Source organism: Passer montanus, unplaced genomic scaffold (assembly GCF_014805655.1).
Source record: "Passer montanus isolate IOZ18808 unplaced genomic scaffold, ASM1480565v1 scaffold13, whole genome shotgun sequence".
Classification (NCBI taxonomy): domain Eukaryota; kingdom Metazoa; phylum Chordata; class Aves; order Passeriformes; family Passeridae; genus Passer; species Passer montanus.
Window position 1 is genome coordinate 13,681,296 of NW_024359832.1, and position 25,131 is coordinate 13,706,426.

At 38.9% G+C, this 25,131-nt stretch overlaps 1 protein-coding gene across 10 annotated transcripts in view; it reads left to right on the forward strand.

The window, feature by feature from the left end:
* The window catches only part of LDB2 (LIM domain binding 2), a 213,565-nt gene extending 189,031 nt beyond the window's left edge, over positions 1–24,534 (forward strand). For 2 of the 10 annotated variants that reach the window (XM_039698921.1, XM_039698925.1), the window contains 3 exons: positions 12,917–13,040; positions 14,160–14,311; positions 23,249–24,534. In XM_039698921.1, the coding sequence (XP_039554855.1) occupies positions 12,917–13,040; positions 14,160–14,311; positions 23,249–23,479 (507 nt within the window). In that variant the 3' untranslated portion in view covers positions 23,480–24,534. Of the gene's footprint in view, positions 1–12,916; positions 13,041–14,159; positions 14,312–20,425; positions 20,569–23,213 lie in introns of all 10 variants that reach the window. The other 8 variants (XM_039698927.1, XM_039698926.1, XM_039698928.1 and 5 more) reach the window with 8 other exon arrangements.
* The last annotated feature ends 597 nt before the right edge of the window (positions 24,535–25,131 follow it).

The following is a 25,131-nucleotide window of genomic DNA, read 5'->3' on the forward strand; positions in this document are numbered from 1 at the left end:
TCCTGACAGAACAGCTCAAGTACACTGTGTACAGTCAGAGGACAAGTATTGATTTTGCTGTACCTGAATAAAATTCTTAACAGAAAAACAAAGCTAATGTTGGTGTTTCGGTTTTTCTCTCTTTTGACTTCTGTGTGTGGGTTTCTGTTCTCACCATATAATATTTGATCTATGTGAGGTGCACAGTCAGAGCTTGATTTTTAAGATGTGCATGACCCAGACTCTGATCTGTGCAGGCACAATTTCAGAGCCAGTAAATAATTTGGCCTATGTTTTATTGCCTGTATTTAACTGAAGTGCAAAGCAATAATTTCCTTCCTACCGACAAATCAGGGAATCAGATAGGCAGCTATTACATTTTTTTCTGGTGTAATTATGAGGAACCATACCCCACCACACCAGCATTGCCTAAAAGTTTCAGTATGTAGTTTATTTGCACTTCACTGGGCCAAGGGACAACTAGCCTGATCTGAAGTATATCCTTATTTATTTTGAAGATGTTGCTGTCAATTAAGGTTATTAAGGCATTATTTTAATAGTAGGTATAGTATACATTAGTTGTCTTGCTAATTATATTGTCATGAAAACATTTGAAGCCTTATTAATGCACACACCATCAATACTTAAAAGCATCATTGCCTGATGGTGATAATACAGCTTCACTAGTGGATGATCTATGACTGCAAGCATTAAATACTCCCTACTTTAAAGTCATTAATCCCTACTTTCTTTGAATACGTTTAATTAAAAAGTTCCATTTCCCAGTAATTGCTGTTTTTATATAACCCCAAAATGGAATTTTATTCAGGCGCAAGGTCTTTTATATAAACATCCATCTGTCCACAGCATAGCAGTGCTGGGACAAGTTTTGTGGATTGGGTGAGAAGTGATTACAGAAGACTCTGTGTCCCTGTAAGAACTGTGAACTTTTGTCCTCTGTGTAACAGCTTTGGAGCATTTTTGCTTTCAGAATTTTGATGCCAAACAAGGAACTGCAGAGTCAATAGGAGAGAAAATCATGAAACAATGGGGTTTGTGCATACTGGAGTTGCAATATTAGTTTATAAAAAAGCTCCTTCCTTGTTTCTTTTTCTTTTCTATGTCAAGGTTTGCACTACAAAGTATCCTCCTTTCTATTTGAACACAGAATTCAGAAAATCTCAATTGCATGTATACCAATAGACATGTGTGTGTATATATATATATATATGTCGATATAGAGATATATCTATCTCTTCTGTGCTTCAGGCTGAGAGATATCACTAATAAAAAGAAAATATGTTGGTATTAATAATGTTGGCATTCAAAAAGTATGAAATAAATGCATGGAAGTTTGTCATCTTATTAATCATTCCATTACAAGTGGTGTTTTTACTTTCATTGCTCTAACATCTAACCACAGTTCACTGGCTAAAGGCCAAGGTAGCTTTTGCACTGGCACATTACCATGCAGTGTACTTCTGTACTTCTCTTCCATTTATTAATGCTGCAGACTTCCTACAATTCAGGCTAAAAATAGAACTGGTTATGTGAAAAACACTGCGTTTGTGCTTGAGCTGCAGTATAGAAACAAGAGGATTTTATATGGATGGGGGAAGAGATTCATGACACTGAAGAGCTAGCTGGTTATATTCTGGAAAAAGCTTTCTTTTTCATGGTTGTAAATAAAATTAGAGTTGCTATGTACATGTTAGTCTGAAGGATGAATCACAGTTGTTGTATTGCCTCAGTCTGTATGAATCTTTATGTGTATCTTTTGTATGAGGAGAGATGATTTCTTGTACAAGGAAACCTGAAAATAGAACAATGTATGGAAGAGAATTTGTAAAATCAAAGGAGAATGTAATGTTTTGTTTTTCAGTATAGAGGCTGTCTTCATCTGTGGCATGTATTTTGAAGTAGCCATAAAAATTATATGCAAATGAAAAACTTCAACCTCACCACTAAATTTTTGGACTTGCATTTTGGACAGGCATAGCATCTCCTATTATTCTACCTTCAGTAACTTTTAGTCTGCATTTGCTGTCTACAGACCACTTCACCACAAAAACATTTCCAAACTTATTTCCAAGCTGTAATACAGCTGCACACTAAAAACTGTCAGCATTCAAATGCAGTCCTTACACTCTTGATCTTTTTTTATAATGCTGTGATTTGTTTTGAATCAACAGTAGTTTGAACAAGACAAACAACATACTGGATTCCATCTGAACCTAAGGGAGCTGCCAGGGATACAGGTGAAGAGTGATAGTGGATTCATTTCATAGTCAAAATGAAAAGTGGCAAAACTGATAAGGTCTCATTGTTGCACAAACAGAAAAAGCTAACAGTTTTCATATCAGAAATATCAGGTGTTAGGATTTGACTCAGAACTGCTGAATAGGAGCTTGTTTGCCTTTGGAGAAATAGAAAGGAAGGAAATGTCATGCAGCAGCATCACACGTGGCAGTGATGGGAGATGGCAAACAAGGAAATAGACCTTTCCAATGCTGCTTCCGACAGATACTGTTTGGACTGGCTGTGATGGTGGATTATTAAGGAATTCTGATTATTAAATGTCTGCGCTTGGCAAAGAATAAGAGAACAACAAACCCCTCTTAAGTGTATGACAGTCTCCAAATTCCCGCTTGTTTTGTTCTTATCTTGGTACTGTGTAAGGAATAAAATTGGTCATCGTGTTAGAAGCAGAGGCAATAATATTGAAATGAGAACAAATTGTAAGCAGTACGATTTTTGAACTATCTAGAGAAAATGAAATTAAGAAAGCTTTCAAATGCCATGTGCTTTGCACCAGGACACTGAAACACAGTGAGATAGAACAATAGCTACTGTGTTTCTCTGTCAATTCATAACCTATAATTGGACTTAAAAATGGAGGTATTATTTCACAAGAAAAGGGTTAAGTAAAAAAATTTGGTGCAAAGTGCTTAGTTCCTCCTCTTAATTACTACAGACCAGCCTTAACCCTACCTAACAGTGGAACTCCATCCAGATCAAGTGTAGACTGAAATTAATGAATCTGCTCCAATTTACATTAAAATTTAATTTTGTTCTGACAAGCTCTCTGAAATTGATACTCACTGCAATACTGAGTGCAGTATAAAAGATCATATCATGCAGTCAACATGATGCACTTTGCAATGTAATTTAACACTAATGTTAAATTAAATTACAAAGATAAATTTTATGGTCTCTCTTAAAATCATTTAAGAGCTTAATTCTTATCTGAGATGTGTAAGACACAAATCTTTCCTATTGATCACTGACTATATAGATAATTGTGAGAGAATAATCACAAAATATGATGGGCTGTCCAAGGCTTTTCTTTATGATACAGACTTGTTATTTGATGTGTTAGTCTTTTATTGCAACTAGGACCTCTGCTGAAGGAAAGGGCTCAAGCAGGTTGTCCTCATTGAAGAAAATGCTAATCTGTACAGTTTGGATGAGGCCAAACTTCACCAGGAGATCCATAAAGAAGATTTAGACAAGGTTAAACAAGACTTGAATGATTCAGGTTGTAGATTTTCATAGTCCTCAGAACTAAACCCATCAGGAGGAAGATGAGACTCATCCTAATTTTCATTAGCTGAAAATACATACAGCAATGGATGCAGTTTGCCTCTGCAATTGGGATTCCAGGAATATCTACTTATGTTATTGAAACCAAGTGCCCTTACTTTGTGTGATTTGTCATCAAGGGAAGGGAAAGGAAGCAGATAACCTTCACCATTCACTTTGGTGTAGGAAGAACTGTGAGCCCAGCTGGTGGAAACAAAATTAAAGGTCCATAAGACTTGTGTGTGATGCTGTTGAAGGAGGGGGTTTTCAAAACATCTCCCCATTGCACAGGAGGTGAATAGGAAAAAAAGCATTTGCTGCAAGGAGATTCTTTTAATGACTGGGTAATGACAGGAAGAGTTTAAAGTTGCAAAGTTCTTGTAAAGAATCAAAAAGTAGACATAATTTTAAAAACCAGCATTAAATCTTCAAAGAGAGAAGCAAAACTACAAACAGAAAAACTCCTTTCCAAGCCCTTTCTAAACAATGGATCTTAAATAGAAAGATTAAGCAAAATCACAAGGAAAACCCTTTCAGAGTTTGAAGGAAGAGGGTTATCAAATAGTTACAGCAATGACTGAGAGCCCTAAATTTTTTTTTTTTTTAATGCTTAAGAATATTCTGAAACAGAATTCCTTCCAGCACATGCTGTAATGATGAGCATACTGACTAAAGTGATAACTAAATAAGGTGTATGTCAGAGTCATCTCCACAAATGCACTCAGCTTCCCCTTGGACAAGGAAAGAAGAGCACATCTGCCCAGTTCAACATTCATTGTGTGACATCTTGAAGGTGCTTCACACCACTCATTCCTTACAAACTGAAGATGTCACTAAGACTGATCATCTCCACTGTAAGAAATGCTTAGTTTAATATGACATGATGCTAAGTAGGCCCTCAAATTAGGTTCTTTTCAGGGAAGAATGTGCTCAGCTACCTGCACAGCACTTCAGCAGCAGCTCTGCAGGAACAGGGACATTGACAGGAATGATTCTGGGACTGTTAAAGCCAGAGCCCTTCTGCCAGCCTGGGCACACTGCAGGGAGTGAGGAGCCTGCAGTCCTTGCAGGGATGCAAGGAGGGAGGAAGAAACTTTCTGAACTGTAAAGGAGGTTCTGTTCCCTGCTGACCAGGGGCACAGTTTTGGTGCTGTCATGGTGCCACCACAAGGAAAGGCAGAATTAATAGCCACAACATCTGACAAAGTTTCCATAGTCATCTGAATTGCTCCAGAGTGCATGGAGGAGAGGACACTGGTGGAAGATGTTATCTAGCTGCTATGTAAAGGAGGGGGAAAAAGAAAGAAAAGAGAAAAGAAAGAAAAGAGAAAAGAAAAGAGAAGAGAAAAGAAAGAGAAAATGGTGGGGGGAAGAAATTAAATTAGGGTGCAACACTCTAACTGGAATTAGCTGCAATGCTGGTGATGGCTGTGCTAAGATCTGTTTCATATCCACTCATAGTTTGCCCGAAAAAACATGTTTTTCAAGCTTAGTCTTACCTGAAATGAATGCTGCTTCTTTCCATTATCACTGTTGCTGGGAATTGAAATGGCTGCAGATACAGAACAGTGTAAAAACATGATGAGCTGTGTAGCATGGGAGCAATTGAGCAGCTGAATACTGCATTATTGAGAAATCATTCGCTACCTCTGGGTGTTAGTGAGAAACTGGAGAGTCCTAGACTGGCATTCAGGGCATAGCATAGGATGAATAAACATTGCTGAGTGCTGAGTATTTGCTAGTGAGTCCAGCATGGAGCTTCAGCAGTTGTGTGTCATCCCACTGTGTCCTCCAGGGCTGGCAACACACACAAAAGGAATAGTGAACGCCAGGAGCCTTGTGGCAGGATTGTTTCCTAAATAACCAAGTTATCAATTAAATTAATGACATTTTGTGTGGCATGCAGCAGGCAAAACAGCCATATTTTCAAGTGCCAATGTGTGAGAACCATTTAAATATATATCAGTAGTCCTCAAGGGACTTGTAGATAGGTGCATGAAAGAAATTGTTGTTTTTATGTGCATACCTCTCTCTTGCCAAATTATTCCTGGCTTAGTATTTTACCTCTTATCTAGTTAAGATAGGAATATCTTTAAAACAAGGGGCTCAGTATTTTGTAAAATATATGTATATCTCTGTCATTGTACAACTAATAAGCTGTAGATGCAAATGATCACTCATATTGCAAGTATTAAGCTGGAAATTCTAATTCCTGGCTTCTTAGGTGATTGCAAGTACAAATGTTTCTTAACTCAGCATGGTGTCACAAAACATGGAACCTTCTCCCATGCTGAGTGGTGGCTATTAAGTATATCCTAGACCCTGTAAATCTCAGGTTATAGAATTTGTTCCAGAATCTGCTTTTGCTATGGTATTGTGCTGCAGAAACTCATCCTGTATTTTCTAAAACTAATACAAAATATCCATTCCATATGGTTTTGGAGATGTACTTAAAATATGAGCCAAATTCAACCTGATGCAGTGCTGTCTTGCTGAGCCCTGAGCTAGTCTAAAACAATTTCTTTCAGAGGTGTGATCCCATTTATCTCAATGAAATTTTAAGCCAAAGCCTAAAGAAAGTATTTTTAGTAACAGTTTCAAAACCTTTTCATTACTATCTGTTTAAATCAAATGCATTTAATTTAGGAGTAAACACAGTAAGCATGCCTGTACCATAATTCTAAGCAGTTTCCCACCTCCTTGTAGATTTCAAAACTCCTTTTGTTTCCTACCTATGTAGCAAACCCAAGGACTTCAGTCTGTTTATACACAGCCAACTTAAAAAATCTTTGGCACAGAAGGAATTGGAAATATGGAGAGAACAGTAGTCACAGTAAACAAACCAGGGATTATTCTGTGGTATTGGACTACTTAAGCTATTGAGGTTAAGAGCTGGCTTTTCATTCTGTCCCAAAGATCATCTAAGGTTTCACTAAAATAAATGACCCTGTGCAGACTGGATTTTGAATATTCAGGTTAAAATAACTGGGTTTATAATTTAAGTTGAAGCAGTTACTGTATTTGCTGCTTGCTACACTAACTACTGTCAAAATTGAACGTTTATTTATTCCATGTATGTCATTTCATGGGATGTACAATGAACATTTATTAGTTCCACATCTCAGCAGGAGTGCACAGTGGGTCTTCAAAAAGGGAAAGCTGGTAGCAAGAACAGTAAGCTGAGTGATGGGAATCTCAAGGCCCCTTCTTTTGGCTTAAAGTTTATCTTGCAGGGAAGGTCCATGGATACAGCTGATCCACTGAAATGTATTGATGGAAGAGACTTGTATTTGACTTGACATATTGGGCAAGAGCTTAAAACAAAGCCAAAGCATTCCCCCCTAGAAAACAAGTATGTAAAAAAACACCTAATTTCTTTCAGTTCATAAAAACCCCAAAACATTTCTCATTTATATCTCCATGTTTTTAATGGAAAACAAAGATGATTTTTAAGATGAAAATGTTCTGTATTCGCATGTGATCCTTAAAAAACACATGCTATTTTGAGGAGTGAATTGCAAGCCGGCCAGTGAAAGAAGCAGCAATATGTTCCTAGGAAATTTTCATTCCTCCCTCTGTTCTGCAGGGGAATGAAACTTACATTAATTCTGAAAAACAAGCATGAGCAGAGAAATTTAAAATAAGCTATAAGCTTTCTCTGTTTCTAACTCCAAAAATGAACTGTATTGAGGACTGCAGCAGTGCTTTCCTGTTTCAGTGCCATGCTGCTGGGGGTCCAGGGCACACACACAGGATTTTAAACCACTCCAAGAAGTCAAACTTGCAGGTATAGCTCTTTTACAGGGCCTGAAAAAACATCTCTAGTGTGTCCCCTTCCTCACTGCAGGTGTATCAGTAACATATTGTGGACATCTGGAAATGTGTACCTGTGGAGGGGCATAAAACAGTGGATGTGGATGTGCAGACACACTTCAGTTCTTTTCAGAAATCCTGCCCCTCTGAAGAAATGGGACCTTTCCCAGGGAAATGCACTGGGGCCAGAATTTCTCTAGCAGCATGAACTGGAATTGTTTTCTCTGGAGCACATAGAGGGTGTGCAGAGGGAAGACTGCATTTCAGCATGGAAATAAAATGTTGTGTTTAGATTTGTTGGTTAATAACTCAGAGTCTTTGTGGAGGATAAAAAATGAGCTCTAAAAGAAAGTGCTGAACCTGTTCAAGGCTGCACATTGTATTCCAGGTATACCTTCACTGTCAACATCCTACCTGAATATTAGCCAATGATTAATACTCCCATTCAAATGGGGGTTTTGTCACTTATAGGAAGGGCTGTAAATCAGCATATGCTCTGAATATGCAACAGTTCCTATAATTTTCAAGTGATTAATACAGGCATTTGATCAGAAGTTCCAAGCAGCAAAGGGTTAAAATTACATTTCAGTAGAACTTCAGGGAACACTCGTTGCTGCCTGGTTCCTTCCTGGCTCATTCAGAAAAACTGATGTTACATTATACATTAACATTTTTTAGTGTCATCTACATGAAAAATTTTATCTATTTCCATTTTTTAAATTGTAGTAAGTAAAACTTTTACGTATTCAGACAAAATAGGCAGCCATAGGAAGACAGTTAAAACTTGCTTGTTTTGGTAGACCACGGGACTTGCTGGCCACCTGGCTTACTGACCAGATATTTTTCCTGATTTAAAGAAACTGGCTGGGCGATTATGTAGTGTCACCAGCTAAATCAGGCAAGACCCGAGGCTCAGCGGTTTCTCTTTAAAATGCAGAAGCGCGGAGAAGCCGAAGGGCTGCCGCTCCTTTGTGCTGCCGGCGCGGAGCCCCTTGGCTGGGGCAGCTCTGCCACCTGCAGCTCGGCGCCGGCAGCTTCCCCTCGCAGCCCGAAACCCCTCCTGGAGGCGGGGGGCTTCGTGGGGAGGTAATCCCTAATTAAACTGGAAATAGAATGCGTTAGCCTGTGGTGTGCAAAAGGTAAAAGAGAGCTTTCACGTCGGTGTTTGTTGCTAATATTCACTGCTTCCAGAAAGAGCATCTGTTCTCGGAGTGGAATAAAAAGGCAGCATGAGAACAAAAATCATAAGGCTAAAGCTATTCTTGGTGTGACTGGACTGATCTCAGAGCTGAATATCATCCCTTACTGATGAAGGCCAGTTTGGTTATCTGCTGATAACTGAGGTATAGCAGGAAATTATGTGTGGATCCATATTCTCAGAAACCTTTAAAACCGTCTGCAGTGCCACCACTATCTCCTCTTGTAACTCCCTTCTTGAAAAACACTGGTTTTTGAAACCTGTAAGTGCTAGTCTTCTCCTCCAAACAAAATAATTTAAAAAATTAAATTCTTCCTGATGTGTTTTACTAACACAAAAAAAAAACCAAAAAAAAAAACCACCAAATGTGCTTGATTATTATGTTCCCTATTTTCACTTCCCCGAGCCCCAAGGGTATAGCATTACCATTTTGTCAAGCTGGATCCAAGCCCTCTAACTGATGAATTGTCCATAGGATCCGTGTGGAACTCCAGGAGAGACACTGCCAGTATCCATAGTACCAAACCATGTGCATGGGTCCAGTGTGTACTGGACACCGACAAATACAGGCTGCTCAGGCCAGTGATCTCTCAGGGTGAAGCACTGTGCTCATCCCTAGAGCTGGCTGCACCTCACAGCTCTGACAGTGAAGCAGCAATGGTTCTGAGTAATGGTCACACATCAGCACAAGATCAGATAAAATGGCTAGAAACTAATTCTAATAATATTGGGTTACTAAACATAATGTGGAGTTCTTTCAGTGGGTTTTAGTACTGCACAGGGAAAGTACATAATCTACTATGATACACACTTTTCCAAATACATTTTAAAAGCTAAAACAAACATAATTTTTTTCTTTGAACTTTAGGCCTTGTTCAACTGCACACGCAATTAAGACACATTCTAGTGCCTGAAACATCCACAAGGAGCTTTGTGTTCTTCTGGGACAGCAAGAGCGATCTGGTGGACCAGATCCAGAATCATCTAGGGCATTTCAACTGGCACTAGACACCTGTGCACAGGCAGATGGATCCCAACTCTAGTGTTGCCTAAGTGTGGAACTCAGAAATATCTCCCTTGTCAAGCATTGCCATTAAAGGTTCTGTATTCCTAGGAATGTAGAAATTATTTCTGCAATCATACATCGTCACCGCACTAAATTCTTGAAGTCTTTAGGCTATTTTCTTGGGTGACTGATTTCAAGCTGTGAAGAAACTGCTTGTAGAAGAGATTGGTTTTGTTGGTGTTCCAAACATTATTAATATAGTACTATAGTAAATACTTGTACATTTTGGTATTATCCACTGCTTGAAAAAAAATGTTAAAATGGATGTTGTGAAGAAGTCTCACAGAGGGAGACTAGATGATCTGTGGGGAATAGACAGTTTAAGCCTCGGGCTTCTATAAGCCAATGAATGCAGGAGAATAAAACATTTCATTAGCTTTGTTTTAAGAACTCACTCTGTCAATCCAGCCTGCCAGTTACCTGCTCGCCATTGTTTAAAGACAGCAGGTGGTTTTGACCAATCAAGCTTTTAAATGCATGTTGTCCCCACATTTTTAAACTGTTTTTCTTTGAAAAGAAAACCAAGTTACTGATTGTCGATGACAAGCTCCTTGGACTTAAGATAATTGGAGCACAATCATTTCCTCTTTCAAGGATTTGGGTTTGAGTTACTTTAGATTTCAAGTAGGTCTCAAAGGTCACCAAAAAAGACTGTGAGATTTGATATCAATCATTTTTAATCCAGTTCATTTTACACTTATGCCAAATTCACATAGATAGAGCTAGATACATTTAAAACTACAGAGTTCAATGCCCTGCTATTACTCAAGTATCTATAGCTGACTTTACAATTTTCAGACTTTAGAGGAAGAAAATGGTTGTGAATTCCCCAAAAATCAGAAGAAGGATTCATGTGAGTGGCTACAGCTCGCAAGTACTCAGAAGATGAGACTTTCCCATGTCCTAGAGTAGGGCCCTCAATGCCCATATGTTTTTCTGTATGCAAGTGAGATCAGTCAAGCATATTGGGTCTGTATTCCATTTTAATCTTGTGTGTGAAGTGAAAGAGATTATACACAGGATTAGCAGTCAAAATATCCACAGGCACTGGGGACAGCATAGTTCTCAGTGCACATTATGGTTACAGCACAATAGCAAACATCTTTGCCAAGATGATAAAGAAGAAACATTCTCTTTGTTGCCAGTAATAAATATCTAGGGAAGAGTAAGTATATAATGAATAAAGTGTCCTTAAGGAAATGTTGGAAGAACCTACATATATATTTAGCTATTTTTAGTCCCAGCAGCAGTAGAGCTGTGTGAGTCTAGCACTCTGCCCAGGGTAACTAGTTTGTTCAGAATTATCACAAGTATCTTTTTCATGCTTGCTGCTGTCAGCTTATAATGAGAAAATTTAGGCAGCCATGCCAGAAACCCAGACTTTTGAGAGTCAAAACAATGGTGTCCATTACGATCACAAATCTCTTTCTCTCTCACACACACACACAAAACCTGAGCAAGCGCCTGTAGGTTTCAGAATAAATTGAATATCAACTCAAAATACAACACCTTTTTCACAGCATAAACTGGATCCTGCATATATTTTAGGACCTGATGATCTTAATTTTTGTTGAATATTGAACTAGATGAAAATCCAAACCCAGAGTGCACTGTGTGATAGCAGCTTTCTCTCTATTAGATTGTCTTGCAGATATTTATTTACAAAAAATATGTAAAAACTGTGTAAGAAAAATGTCAGTGAGGCAACTGCAGATTCAATTTCTGCAGATGGAAAAAAATAATTTCTCATACTCAAGCTCTTCATTCTCCCTGCTGCTTTATGTTATCTGTGTTTTAACTGCTGTTAATGAAAGGCTCATCAAACAGCAGTGCCAATACACAGTAATATTTCAATGCTGAATTAGTCTCAGTTTTCATGGCAGCTCCCTTTCAACTATTTTCCCTGCATACTTTGCATCTCCATTTCTATGAATGAGAGAGGGGTGCATGTTGGCAGAATGGAGCAAGTGTTGCTCAGCTCTGCAGCCCAGAGAGAAGAATTTGTCTCCTGTGTCATATATTTGTAAAAAAACAGAGGGAAAACATCTCCTGCTGAAGCAAATCCTGGATACTCCTTCAGCAAAACTTCCTAAAATTAAGTAAATAATTCAAAACAAGACTTAGCTTACGGTACTCCTTTCTTCAGTTGCCGTTCTAACTTCCAATAATTTCATCAACTTTTTGCCCTACTTCTGTTGGTAAAAAAAGCCAAACCTGCCCCTGCTTCTAAATGCAGTTCTGCTTTGAAAAGTGACTAAAAACGGCATGCAGGCCCCATGCTTATTCTGTGCCAGCTACTTCCTTATCATATGTGCTCAGTTTGCAAGTAAGGAACCATCTCCTCCTGTGTGCCAGCCCTACAAATTTCAGGTAGCACCTGTAGGTCAGCCTGGACTTTTTCTCCTCATTTAGGATGCCTAAAAAACAAGGCTCTGGCAAACAAGAGTAAGCCCTCCGTTACACGTGTGCAATTTTGTAGCCTTCTGTGTCTTTGAGTGAGGTTTAAATGACTGGAAATGATTCTGTGGTTATAAACAGGAGAGACCAGAAAGCAGCATAGTGCTCTTTCTGCTGGATCTGCTGTGCTCACAGGAGTAGAAAGCAGTGAACAACATTTAATTATTAAGTTAACAGGTAGAAAATATGTAAGACTTTAAAATATATAAGATTTAAAAAATATGTTTGAAACTCCATATTTTCAGAAATCTGTATCCTATATATTCAGCATTCAAGCAGACAAGAAAAATAAAATGCTTCTCTTTTTTTCTCATATGGGTGATTCATATGATAAGAAGAGAATGTATTGTCCTCATATAACAAAAAAACCCCAAAATTACCTGGATTATTTTGACCTGGATATCAAAATAAAAGATCATTTATAAGTTCTCATTGTGGTGTGCAGCAGGTCAGAAGAACACATTTTGCTGTATGGGAATGCTAATCCACTATGGGCATTTTATTATTTATTAACCTTTGCAGCTTTGGCAATGAAGCATGAACATTTCTAGTCTTCTGAAATCTCTGTAGCTTGGAAGACTAGAGTTGGAGTTTATCTGATATATCCATAAATTACCTAGGATAATAAATAGTAATAAAAAGTTTTCCCAATTCAGAGTTTTGATTTTGCAATCCAAGTGCAGATTAAACTGAACTGTATAATGCATGCTCCATTAGCAAGAGTAAAGAAAATCCAAAAATATAATTTCCAGTTACATAAATGCTGATCAATGGAGGCTTTGCTTGCATGAAATTGTTCTGTTCTGTTTTTTTTCTTGTAGTTGTGTGTTATACTGGAGCCAATGCAGGAACTGATGTCAAGACATAAAACTTACAATCTAAGTCCTCGAGACTGCTTGAAGACATGCTTATTTCAAAAATGGCAGAGAATGGTGGCCCCACCAGGTATGTTTCACTTCCAAAATTCCACTTCTTTTATAGTAAAATTAATGGAGAAGCAGTGGGAAAGCTTACTTAGAAAGGAAAGTAATAAAAATTAACAATGCTCCCAAAGCAAGCCTGAAAATTATTCTGATATTTTATGATTTCAGTCTGACACAACTGATTTATGGATGTGCACACTGAGATGGCTTCACTATGACTAGGATATAATTTAGTACAAAAGTATGTGTAGATGGAATGCAAAATGCCTACTGGCTCCATTAGAATTCATTGTTTGTGTAATCCTGCTTCCTGCTGTGACTCTGAAATTACAGCTACAATTCATAATTAATTGTCTTTGAGATTAATATTAAGTTATTTACAGGCCTGGACCTAATCTCCTTCCTTTAACACTTCAAAATAATAATTCTCTCTTTTTTCAGATTATAAAGATTTTTATATCTTAGACTGTTCACATGGTTGCCCAGGCCAAATTTTGAGAACAATTGCCCTTCTGTGCTTTGCCAGTTTAAGCAAAGCTGTGTAATTGTCCTGATCCAGTCTGAGTTTTGCAGGCTTGCAGGGCAATGCCATTTGGCACACTTCATGGGTTCTCCTGGGAGCAGCAGTTTTGAAGGTGAAGCCCACACAGGATGCAGAAGGGGCTCAAAGGGAGGTTGCTTGTTGCTTGCTCCATGGATGGCAGCAGTAGGGCAGAAAGCTCCTTTAGCCTTTGTTTCTGGCTGGGTCACTGGAGGCTGTACCCTCCATCACAGTAAGACCTGCATTGTCATTTAGCATTTAGTTTCTTGCCGTGTGACCTTCAGCAAGTTCCACAGGCGCTTTGACCATAATGATCATTATATGATACTCCCAGCAGTAAAGGCTTTTGAATACCTTTATTGACAATGCAGGGAAAATAAGCTTTGTTAATCCATCAGAAAAAATTGAAAGCAGATTCCATTGGTTTGGGTCCAAATATCATTCTACAGTTTGTATGTTAAAACTAACACAACTGCTACTATTAAACTTCTCAATTTAAAACTAATTGGAAAAGTATTTCAGCACCACTTCTTATGGATAATTTTAGTTCTTGCTTTACAATATCTGCCATTTGCTTTCCTTCTTATCATTTTATTGCAGCAGAACCCACAAGACAACCAACAACCAAACGGAGGAAAAGGAAAAACTCTACCAGCAGCACTTCCAACAGTAGTGCTGGGAACAACGCAAATAGTACCAACAGCAAGAAAAAGTCAGCTGCTGCAAACCTGAGTCTATCAAGTCAGGTACCTGTAAGTCTCACTTTCCTTTTAGGCCTGAATCACTTATGGTGCTTTAATTTTTTCCATACATTGTAAAGAAGGTGCATTCTTGAGTCAAAACTGTCACATGCAAGAGGCGATCTTGTACAGTGTGCTGTGGAAGCTGGGGAATTAGTGGAGAGGTGTGAAGAAGCTGTTCTGCAGTGCAGCTTTAATGCAGGACCCTCAAACAGAAGTGTCCTGAGGATCAGATGTGATTTTTTTAAGGCCTGGGCCAGTTCTTTTTGTCCAGGGGAGTCCCTTCACTAGTGGTGGGACTCAGATTAGGTTTGTGGTTTTAGGAAGAGCATGAGCCTTGCAGACTTCACCCGCCAGGTGCTAAGCAAGGATGTGTCCCAGTGGTGCAGGAGAGCTGTACCTGAGGAAGCTGCTGGTCTCTCTGTGTTAGTACCTTACCTCTAATTGGTGCCAGGTTCAGATGCTGAACAGGAACAGGTTATGATTTAACTTACCTGCAGAGCTTGTCTCTTTGTCCAATCACTCCACTTGCAGAGGCTAGATCCCCTGGAATGAGGTACTCAGCTTATCCACCCTATTAGCTGTAACTCTTGACATCCCAATTGTATAGGGAGACACCAAGTCATTTCCAGAGTCATAACTGTATCAGCACTGCAATAATGTCACATTTACTGCCTTAGTCACAATATAGGGGTATTCAGACCCCAAATTGTGACAAAGTGTGCCTTAGTCAATAAGGAGATAGCTTATGCATGTTAAAGCTTGGGAAATTAATTTGATATTATAGGAACCATAAAGTCATATCCTGGGAATAACATGCAGGTATTTTTATTGGATTTCTGATCAGCAGACAGGAAGGGGTAGGTCTCCTCTGAAACCTGACAAAGACTATAGGCGTTTTGCTAGTACAAAGCAGACACTTCCTAGGAAGCTTGACTATCCAGATTTAAAAAGACGAGTAGACTAACACCAGTGAAATGAAATGAAGATTTTTGTTTAGCAACTGATTTAGCAATCCACTAGTTTACAGCTTTGGGCTTCAGTACATTAAACTCATATTTCCTCCTTGTCATATTAAAATTGGCTTGCATCCCCAGAGTCAGATTCTTTCCCTAATATAGGCATCTCTGTGTTTTTCTGGCAGCACAAAGCAGTCAGAAGGCTGACTACCTGATCTCCTGGTGCAGGCACCACTCTGCCCCACTGATGGTATCTGCCAGAAAAACCTTTGGATCAATATTCAGCCATATTTAAGAAAAAACTCCAATGAAGTGCAAAACCAAGCAACCAGCTAGCTCCCTGCTATCTCCAACTTTAAAATAGACAGTAGAGCTTTTCTGTCAGCTACACCCCTGCTCAGAGTTCAGCAGGACCAGAATGTGACCCCCTGCCTCTCTTCAGCCTGCTTCTCCCTGGAGAAATGACTTGTGGCATTCAGTGGTAGCTGTGTGTGCTTGAATGTTTGAATGTGATTGAGCCCTCTGATAGTTACCTGTCACTCCCACTGACACTGAAAGTGACTTCAGGTGCTGAAGGCTACTCCTGACAGATGAAGCAGTCAAGGCTGCTTTTCTGATGGAGATGATAGTTGAGCATGTGAGACATATTGGTGAAGTTTATTATGGTATGAGGGATGGATTTTTAGCCTTCCTTTACTTTCAGGATGTTGCATACTCAATATTTTTCAATATTATTTGCTTTCTGTACCAGAGTAGCAAAATGGTCCAAACTCTTTTGTATGGAGTATCAGGTTCCATTTTTAGGACACTTTTCCTTTCCATCTGCAAAGGGGAAAATGCTTAGCTGTTCAATTTGACATACTAACAGCTCTTCCCATCTTCCCCACAGTAAAGATAGCAAACCAGATGGAATTGATGGTTTGGCCACCCTGTAGAGTAGACAACTCAAAATAATTTTAGCAGGAGGATATTTCAGTGTAAAACTATTCAACACTTTTCAGTTTAATAAAGAGATGTAATCCCACGCTTCTTCAAAATTATGCATTCTTTGAAGTGGACCTTGTTGCCTTGCTTTCTGAAGATAGCTGCAGGTAGCAGTAACTTTCTTTCTGTTTCTTTCCCATAACTGTACCTTAAAGTGTATCATTTAGTAGTTAATGTTTGGTTTCTCTTACATGCAAAAGAAGACAAGAGATCCTTGAATACAATTTGGCAGTTTTCAGTTCACTAAAATATTCATTTGGCTGTACAGCTTTCTGTGAATGGGACTTTCCTGCTCAGTAGAAAAAAAACCCACCCTACTGAAATCATTCACTTTCAGTGTTAAAAGCATTTCCCTCTCTTTATTAGAGAAGAGGAATGAAATCACTGCATCTTCTATCCAGATGACTCAAATAACCAGCGCTAGTTACAGTTCCATTTTTCTCATCCTTCTCTCTGGAGAACCCCACAATGAGCTCATATCTATATCAAACCTGGATTAATATGAAGTCCTGTATTCCAACTTTCTCTTTTTCTCCAATGATTTCTTCCCTGCCAGCAAAGTCAGTCTCTCCATCATAATCACATCTAATTTCCTGTCTCTTTTATGCTTCTGTGTTGTTTTAACTTTGATATTAAATTAATCCTGATTAAACAGTGTTTTCTTAGCCTCTATTCTATGTGATGTTTCTTGGTTTAGAACATTAGTAATTATTCTGTTTTGCTCCTACATTAACGCTGCATGCAGTCTGGCAAATATGTGAACTTACCACACACCTCATCCCCATTTCTCACTCACACTATTAACTTCTGTTTCTTTAATGAGGTCTTCATGCCTAGAGAGGTAAATATCCCATGTTCAGGATAGTGTCCAGACAACAGAAGCACCATCAGCTATGGCAAATCTTCAGAGTTTTGTCATTTTCCCCACAGCCCTTTCCAGCTCTTCAGGTAAATACATTGGGCAAGCCTTGATTAAGGAGGGAATGTTACGTCAGATAGAGGTTCTTCTGCTAGAGAAGGAGAAGGAGAAGGAGAAGGAGAAGGAGAAGGAGAAGGAGAAGGAGAAGGCTGTGCCATTTCCTTCACCTGCATTATTTTCTGATCCGTTGTCGAGGCAGGGACAGTGCAGACAATACAGAGCCAAGCTCAGAGAGCGAAATGATGTGATTGTGTTTCCATGTGTGGGTCAGGCTGGCACTGCATCCTGAAGTTGTTGAAGCCTAATCAGTCAGTATCATTTGTGCTCCTTGTTTCCACAGTGCTGACACATTCTGATACATCTCTAATGACAATCCATAAAAGCATCTGAAGGGTCTCTGCTCTTGGGTGGGTATCTTCCCTTTCATCAGGAACTTGAAAATGTTCACTCTCAGTCCATCCTCTTATCTCTAGCTATTGTTTATACTTTCTCAACTGTGGTAAATAAAATACAGATTTTTGTCCTTTGGACAGTCACTTGCACTCTATTGTACCCATTGTCTCTTATGATGGTGGGATGAACAGTGTTTTCTGTGGTTCTGTTGATTCTCAGGCTACTGATTGCAGATCTTCAGGATCCCTTCAGGATCTCTTGTCAACATGACTCTTCTGGCCCAAGTCCCTTGTTTAATACCTTTTCTATGTACTACATATTTCCTACATTCTTAATACAAATGCAGTTAGCCAATGTGCCACGATTGCACCACACAACCCATTCTTAGCTTGGCCCATTGCTTGTCCAGTGATGCTTTTGACCCAAGTCCTGTAGGTGCTGAGGCAACACAGTGTAGTGTGGTGCTAAAGTCAGCGCAAATACAAGAACATTTTTCTCACCAGAAGTTTTCTTTTCTCAGGATCTCATGGGTGCAGGCTCAGTACTGCCAGTGCTCCCCATAGGTGCATTGACTGGTTTTAGTGCATAAAGGAAACACAGGACAGGGACCCAGAAACTGTAGTCCTCTCAGCTGCCTTGGTCTCAGCAGATGCCAATAATTTCAACTTGGATCTGTTCATATTCTCAGTCACATCTGATCTTTGGAAGGCTCATTGGGCAGAAAGTGGAGTTACCAATTTCCTCTAGACAAAGAGCAAATATGGGCAAGAGTCCTTCTGCAAGGTTCACAGAAAACCTGCCTTTCTGATGTCAGCCTTCTTATCACTTTATAGAAATTAGTTACCTAATTTGGGTGTGTCATTGCCTTACCTCTTACACAGTACTAATAATTTCCTCTAGTATTTGAAGCTAGCTGCAATATTTTCCCAAATCTTTGCTCAGTTTTCAAGCCTTCTCACTGACTAAAATAATATTCCTTAGCATTTTTCATATTCTTCTGTTTCAAATAAAACTTTCTTGAAAACCCTGTACTGTAGAGCAGTGATTTGTGTACTGTGATCTGTGCATTACAGGTATGAGCAAGGTCATCAGAAGGGATCCATACAGCTATTTTAACTTAAATATCACTCTCTGTTAAGTTTAATTTTAAACGGGCACATTGATCAATTTTCATATATTTGAAACTTGATAGCAATCCACAACTCTCACAAACTCTAAGAACCATTGCTCTGTGCTGCTCCCAGTCATCCCCACAGAAATTTATAGGTGGATTTTGTTTTCGTTTAATAATGAAGATCCAATTGAGTGTAATGCTGTAACCATAAACCCAGTGAAATATCATGTGTTGGAAAGAATAAAGCATCACTACATGCCACTGAGTAAATGAAACATTCTTTGTTATATCCAGAGTCTAAAGTAGAACCTCCTTGCACTCTTTAAGCAAGTTACATACCTCAATATATACATACCTCAAATTCTTTTATAGCTCTCTGTAAGCTTACAAACCAAATCCATAAATAAACCTGCTAATGTGGAAGGGGGCAGTACAGTCTCTTATGTGTTTCAGAAACAGGGTAGGTTTAGGTGGTTTGTAATGGATGTTGTAGAACCAGAGCTACAGTTCCAGGGCCAGAGATTAGTGTCAGAAATTATCCCATGTCTCAAAACCATGCAAATCAGAGTCTATTTAGTAGTAAAGAGATGAGAGAGAATAACTTTGTTTCCAGTTTTTGTGCTTTAGGAAAAACATTCCAAACAAGAACAGAATGTCAAGTTAACAGTGAGAATTATGATGAGATGTGAAAGATTTTTCTCTAGAAAGTGTTTACTCTGAAACCTAATTAAAAAGTCAGTTCTGTTTCTAAAATTCATTTCAATACTAGTCTGATGTTTTTCTCATGGAAGCAGTGACCATTATGGGTGTGGACAGCAGTGGGGCTCTCAGTCATTAATAACTTTTGTGCCAAAGAGCTAAAAAGTAAATTATTAAAATAATTACCACTAACACAATTCTATAAGAAGGAAAGCAGGAGGAGGAACCTTTCTTCTTTTCACTTAGCACTTAGAGGTATGCCAGCTGCTAAAACTAGTGCAACTTTCAGTCCTTGGAGGATGAGATGTGCTTGAATGTTATACTTGAGAGGGCCAAGTATTTTTAATTACCTTAGTCTTGTGAAGCACTGTTTACTTCTGGGGGCTGTGACAACAGAGCTACAAACTGATCGCTGTAACACACTGAGCGAGGCTACATATTAACAGCAGCAAAGAAGGAAGGCTCGGGGATGGGGAATTTTATGTGGCCCAACAGATACCCATACTTCACTAGGACATTGTTTAAACATAGGATGATCCCAAATTAAAAAGTTTAGCCACTTAGCTGGGCAGGGCAGAGCTAAATTTTGAGGCTTGGTATAAAAAAAAGATGAAACCTAGAGATGACCAGTCTGTTAAATAGAAGTGCTTGCATTTGAGTGTTGCGTGAAGTAATCTCTGTTTTTATAGTTTATATGCATCAATTTAAGTTTGGATGGCAACTAGGGTTATTACAGGATGAAAGGTATGATATACATGAAAGCTGCTTTTGTGGTTATATTTTAAAATACTACATTTCTATCACATAATGTAAAACAACCACTGCTTTATTTACAGTGCTTCACTACAGCCATATTTTACTATCATGAGACATTCCTTGACCAAAAATGTTGTTTCTAATCACGGAGTAAATTAATAAGATTGAGTGACTACAGTCTAAATCTTTTTTAAACTAATTTAGTCAAATATGTGCTACCATAACTAGGCCATAGCAGTGTGTGCTGCCATGCAAGAGACTAGGGTTTAATTCTTGGATTCTGCTTCTCACTCCATGAGCAGGAGCTAGGAGCACTCCAGAGCTGCAGCCTCAACCCTGGGAGGGATGGAGCCTTGTGTCATTCAACAGCAGTGACCCCCACTGGCCAATTTAAGGAGAAGCATTGAGGGGCTCTAAAAGGAGTCACTTCCAGTCCTCCTCAGAGGTTGGTGGTCATTGCACGGGATCTAGTGAGTGGAGGTTCAATGGGGTGCACTTGGTGGGGTCTTCAGCTTTCAGTCTGAGGAGCAGAATCCTCTGGGGAGGAAACAGCATGTGCGCTTCCTGAGACACTATTTTTGCCTGATATAACTGTAAGTGGCAAGATTGTCAAGAATTTTTTTTTTTCAGATGTCCTGTAACGAATGCTGTGATATCTATCTTTTAAATAGAGTGAGGAAAAACTCCACTAACCTCAATATAATTGTAGTTCAATTCCCAGAGAGAGACAGAGATTCAATAGCATAGAGGGAAATACAAGTGCAAACTATTCTTTCAGTGGGAGTCATTATATGAAAAGAATAATATTTGAAATGAACCTGAGAAATCAGAGGTGGAAATACTTACAATGTCATTGAACATGTCCCCACTGATGCACAAATGTTTCCTACCACAGATTGAGATTTTTTTCCCCCGCCTAGTGTCAGGTGACCCAAGCAGTGAAACTAGCACTGTTCCCGTGGGATTGTTAATCCTTAGCCTGCCATTATCAGGAACAGGAATATTGTTTTAGGAGTGGGAATTACATTTTTGTTTACTTAATTCCATCTTAGTACCCCAGTCTACATCTCCTCAGATTGGCCTAGAGTGATTGTCTTCCTTTCAGCACTTGCAGCTGTTAAGCACATTTCCCCTCCCAGTCACTTGGTGGATGTAACACATATTTAATTCTCTCACGTGGCCTCCCCAGCCAGCTGCTGCAGCCCCACAGTGACTTTTGACGCGCTTGTCTAAGTCTCGTCCGAGCCGCTGACCTCTCGCTGTACGGCAACAGAGAGAGCTTGAGGCCTGTCCTTGAGAAAGTCCAAGTAAAAGGAGCTGTTGCCACCTCGGTCTGTGATTCTGTGTGTCAGCCACTGTGGTCCCTTTTTGCCTGCCATGCAGCACTGCACACTCACACCCAGCTCGCTGTCCTCTGCCAGGTCTCTTCCGTCATTAATGCTCTCGCAATACAATGGGATCAGGTCTGGTCCAGCAGTGCACACTGTACATTGACTGTTCTTTAGAGGGATGGGATGAATTAGAATAAACTTTTTCTTATGAGCACCTTTGTCTTTTAAACTTCTATGTCACAAAGCTGTGTGTGAGGGTTTTTTTAACCAAATATTTTATGGATATATGGAGTAACAAAACAAAGTGAGGAAGAAATAATGTAACAATTTTCATATAGTCACAAATTTTTTACATAGCACAGGCTGAAAATGTGACAGAAACATTCTTTTGTAACATGCCAGCCTTTGTTGAGGGATATCAAGAAATAGTGTAAACACTTGAAAGCAATAATTTGTATTGTTTTGTGGTGAAGGAAGTAGATATCTGATTAATAAGAAACTTTATTAAATGCAAACATTTGTCTTCTGTTTGCTATTAACATTTGTAAGGAGGAACAGATCCTTTAAAAAACGAATCCATTGTTTACCAGGATTCTTGGAAGGGCTTGTTAAATCAGCAGGAACAAAGCTACACATCTGGAATTACTGCACTTCTACCAAGCACTACCTGATGCCCTGACACCTGAGCTGCATGAAGAGATGCATTCCACATATTTCTTTAGCTGTTAGCACAGCAGCCTGATTCTCCCTTTAACAGAGAGAACAAGAGTTCTCTGGCTTTGCACCTTTGCTTTCCAATCTCAAGTTTGCACCTTTCTATCCCATGCTGCTTAGGTTTTTTTGCAGCAAATCTGTGATGCACTGGAGTACAGTAGGCGGTTTACTTGTTTTCATGGAAGGACAATTTGTACTTAAAGCAGTGATTAGATGAATTCTTTCTTTCTTGCATGCTTTAGTTTCTGATGAGTACTAGCTTCATCAGTGTAATTATAATTAGCACTCTTCATCTTGCTTTTACGGTACCAGCTGGACAGATTGGTCCTCTTACTGCACAGATTGGCGGCAGGGTTGCCTACATGGAGTTAGGTGACAGGCACCATGAAATAACAGATGGTAAATTCAGGGCTTGTTGGCAATCAGCAGGTTTTTGCTAATGACTTAATTAGCTATGCAAATTGTCAAATCAGTGTGAACATTGTTTTTATCGAAAACTTTACCTAAATTAATTACCATAATTAAGTAGCAGAATGTCAAGTATATTGGATGCGTAAAAGGGCTTGGCTGGCTATGGATAAGAGAGTTACCATCTTTATTAGAGTGCTGTGCTCCACGTTTGAGAAGTCTGAGGATAAGAAATGTGGTTTCTTTTAAACTACTTTTAAAATACGCATATCACCAAGTTCCTACTGAGATACACCCTGGTGCCTTTCCAAAGAAAATGGCTCAGGAAGGATTTACTGGATAAAGACTAAATATTTTAAGGAGAAGTTTAAAGGCAGTTTCATAGCCTGTTTATTTGCTTAAATCAGGCATATTTTTCAACCTGCTTTTCAGTTCTGGGGTTTCTGAGATCCAGAGCCATGAGCATGCGGCTATAGAGATGTGTTATAGTTTTTAATTAAATTAGAAGTGAAGTGTCAGCCTCTGTCCTTGTTCCTACTATATGGGAACTTTTAACTCTGTTGTTCAAATGTCACAAAGTAAAAGAGATGCGAATTCTCTAACATAATTTTTTTAAGTTGATTTTTTCTCTCTCAAGGTTTCCATATAACAAATATTGGGTGCTGTTCACAGGATGTGATGGTGGTAGGAGAACCAACTCTGATGGGAGGCGAATTCGGGGATGAAGACGAAAGGCTTATCACTAGATTAGAGAATACACAGTATGATGCAGCAAATGGCATGGATGATGAAGAAGATTTCAACAATTCACCTGCACTGGGAAATAACAGCCCATGGAACAGCAAACCTGCTGCTAACCAGGAGACTAAATCTGAAAACCCCACACCACAAGCTTCCCAATAGGTTATTCTGCAGCAGTGCCCACTGCAATGTACCTCAGTGGGTTATTAATTACTGTTTCACAGCATTCTTGGAAATAAAACTTAAAAGAAACACCTTTCAAATGATACAGTATCTATTTCTAAACTAAAGCTATCCAACATTTTTTGTTAGGGAAAACTCTTGTATAAGCTTCCATATACATTCCTTGGAAGTATGTCATACAACTAGATACTGGCACTGACCTCAATTAAAATAATTGAAAATTAAACAGCATCTCATGGCAAATTTCTGACAGTGCATTTTATTGGAAGGGGTTGTTTTTTTCCTCATCAAACAATGGCCATATTTTAACAAGTCATCAGTGCTCAGGATCTCATTATAACATAACTATGTAAAACTTTTTACAATTGTAATATATTTTCTGCTTTTCAACTTGCACCTGAAATTTCTTGTTTCAGAAAAAGATCAGCTTTTAAGGAAAAGTAAATTAAAGTAACTTTTCTTCATTCTTTAACTTTTCTTTCATCAGTTAATCATTTAAAGGATCCAGCATTTTTAATTTACATTTAGCTGATGCCAGTAGATACTCTATCCATCATTTAATAAAAAATACTGAAACAAGAAATGTCTTTTTTTCATCAAAGACATGAGAAATATTTTTATGTGGAAAAAGACAACCAGTCCTATGAGAGTTTATGCTTTGTAAAATTGCTGTCGATCCAGATATTTTAAAGCCATGTAATCCATTAACTTTGTGGGCAGCTTAATAAATCTAAAATTTTTGTGTTTTTATTATTGTATCTGAGTTGGCTTTGTTGTTATTTCTTTTCATAGTATATTTCTTGTATAATATTTTTGTAAAGCCCTCATTTTTTGTTTTACTTTTTTGTTTTGTTTTGTTTTTTATTCCGGTGTATTTATGTGAAACTTTATAAAAGAAACTAATTTTTTTTTCATTTACATATTAATATGTTCAACTCATCATGTAAAGACACAGTGAGTCAGTGTGTTATATAATACAACTGTATTTTATGTATGCTTTGCCAATAAGTGTGCCAATAAACTGTGTTAACAAATGTGCTCTTATACAGCATTTACAGTTCCTTGTATGCACAACACCACACCCGTGTTCAGGATCATGCACCAGGGATTTCTGGAATCAGTGCTTCACTGAATTGCAGTCTTTTTCCAGCTAAAGGGAAAGCCTTTGGTAGGTGTGAGTCGCTTGCAGCTCTGTTTGGTTTGATGCTTTCTCTAACAAGGATGTGCAGCACCACAGGTAAGTTACAGCAGTGAGAGCCAAGTGTGAGGGAGTGCAGAGCATGCAGCCAGAGAAGCTGCATCCTCAACTTTACATCCCTTGCCTTCCAGGGCCAGGGCTTATTGGAGCAGGGATTTCCACTCTGCTGAATGCTGTCTGATAGTTTTATGATGAGTCTCTCAACTGGTGATGAGAGGATTTTAAAAATGCTCCTTTCTTTGCTTTACTATCATATCAGTTGTCCACAGGAACCAGTGAAACCCCTGGAGTTGTGCAGGTGCCCCGAGCCAGCCCAGCCTGCAAAGCCCTGGGCTGAGCTGGAGGACTGAGGCACACACTCACATACCCAGGCACCTGGGAAGCCCTGCAAGGTGCACCCTGAGAATGGCAAATACAGGAAGAACTGTCAGCA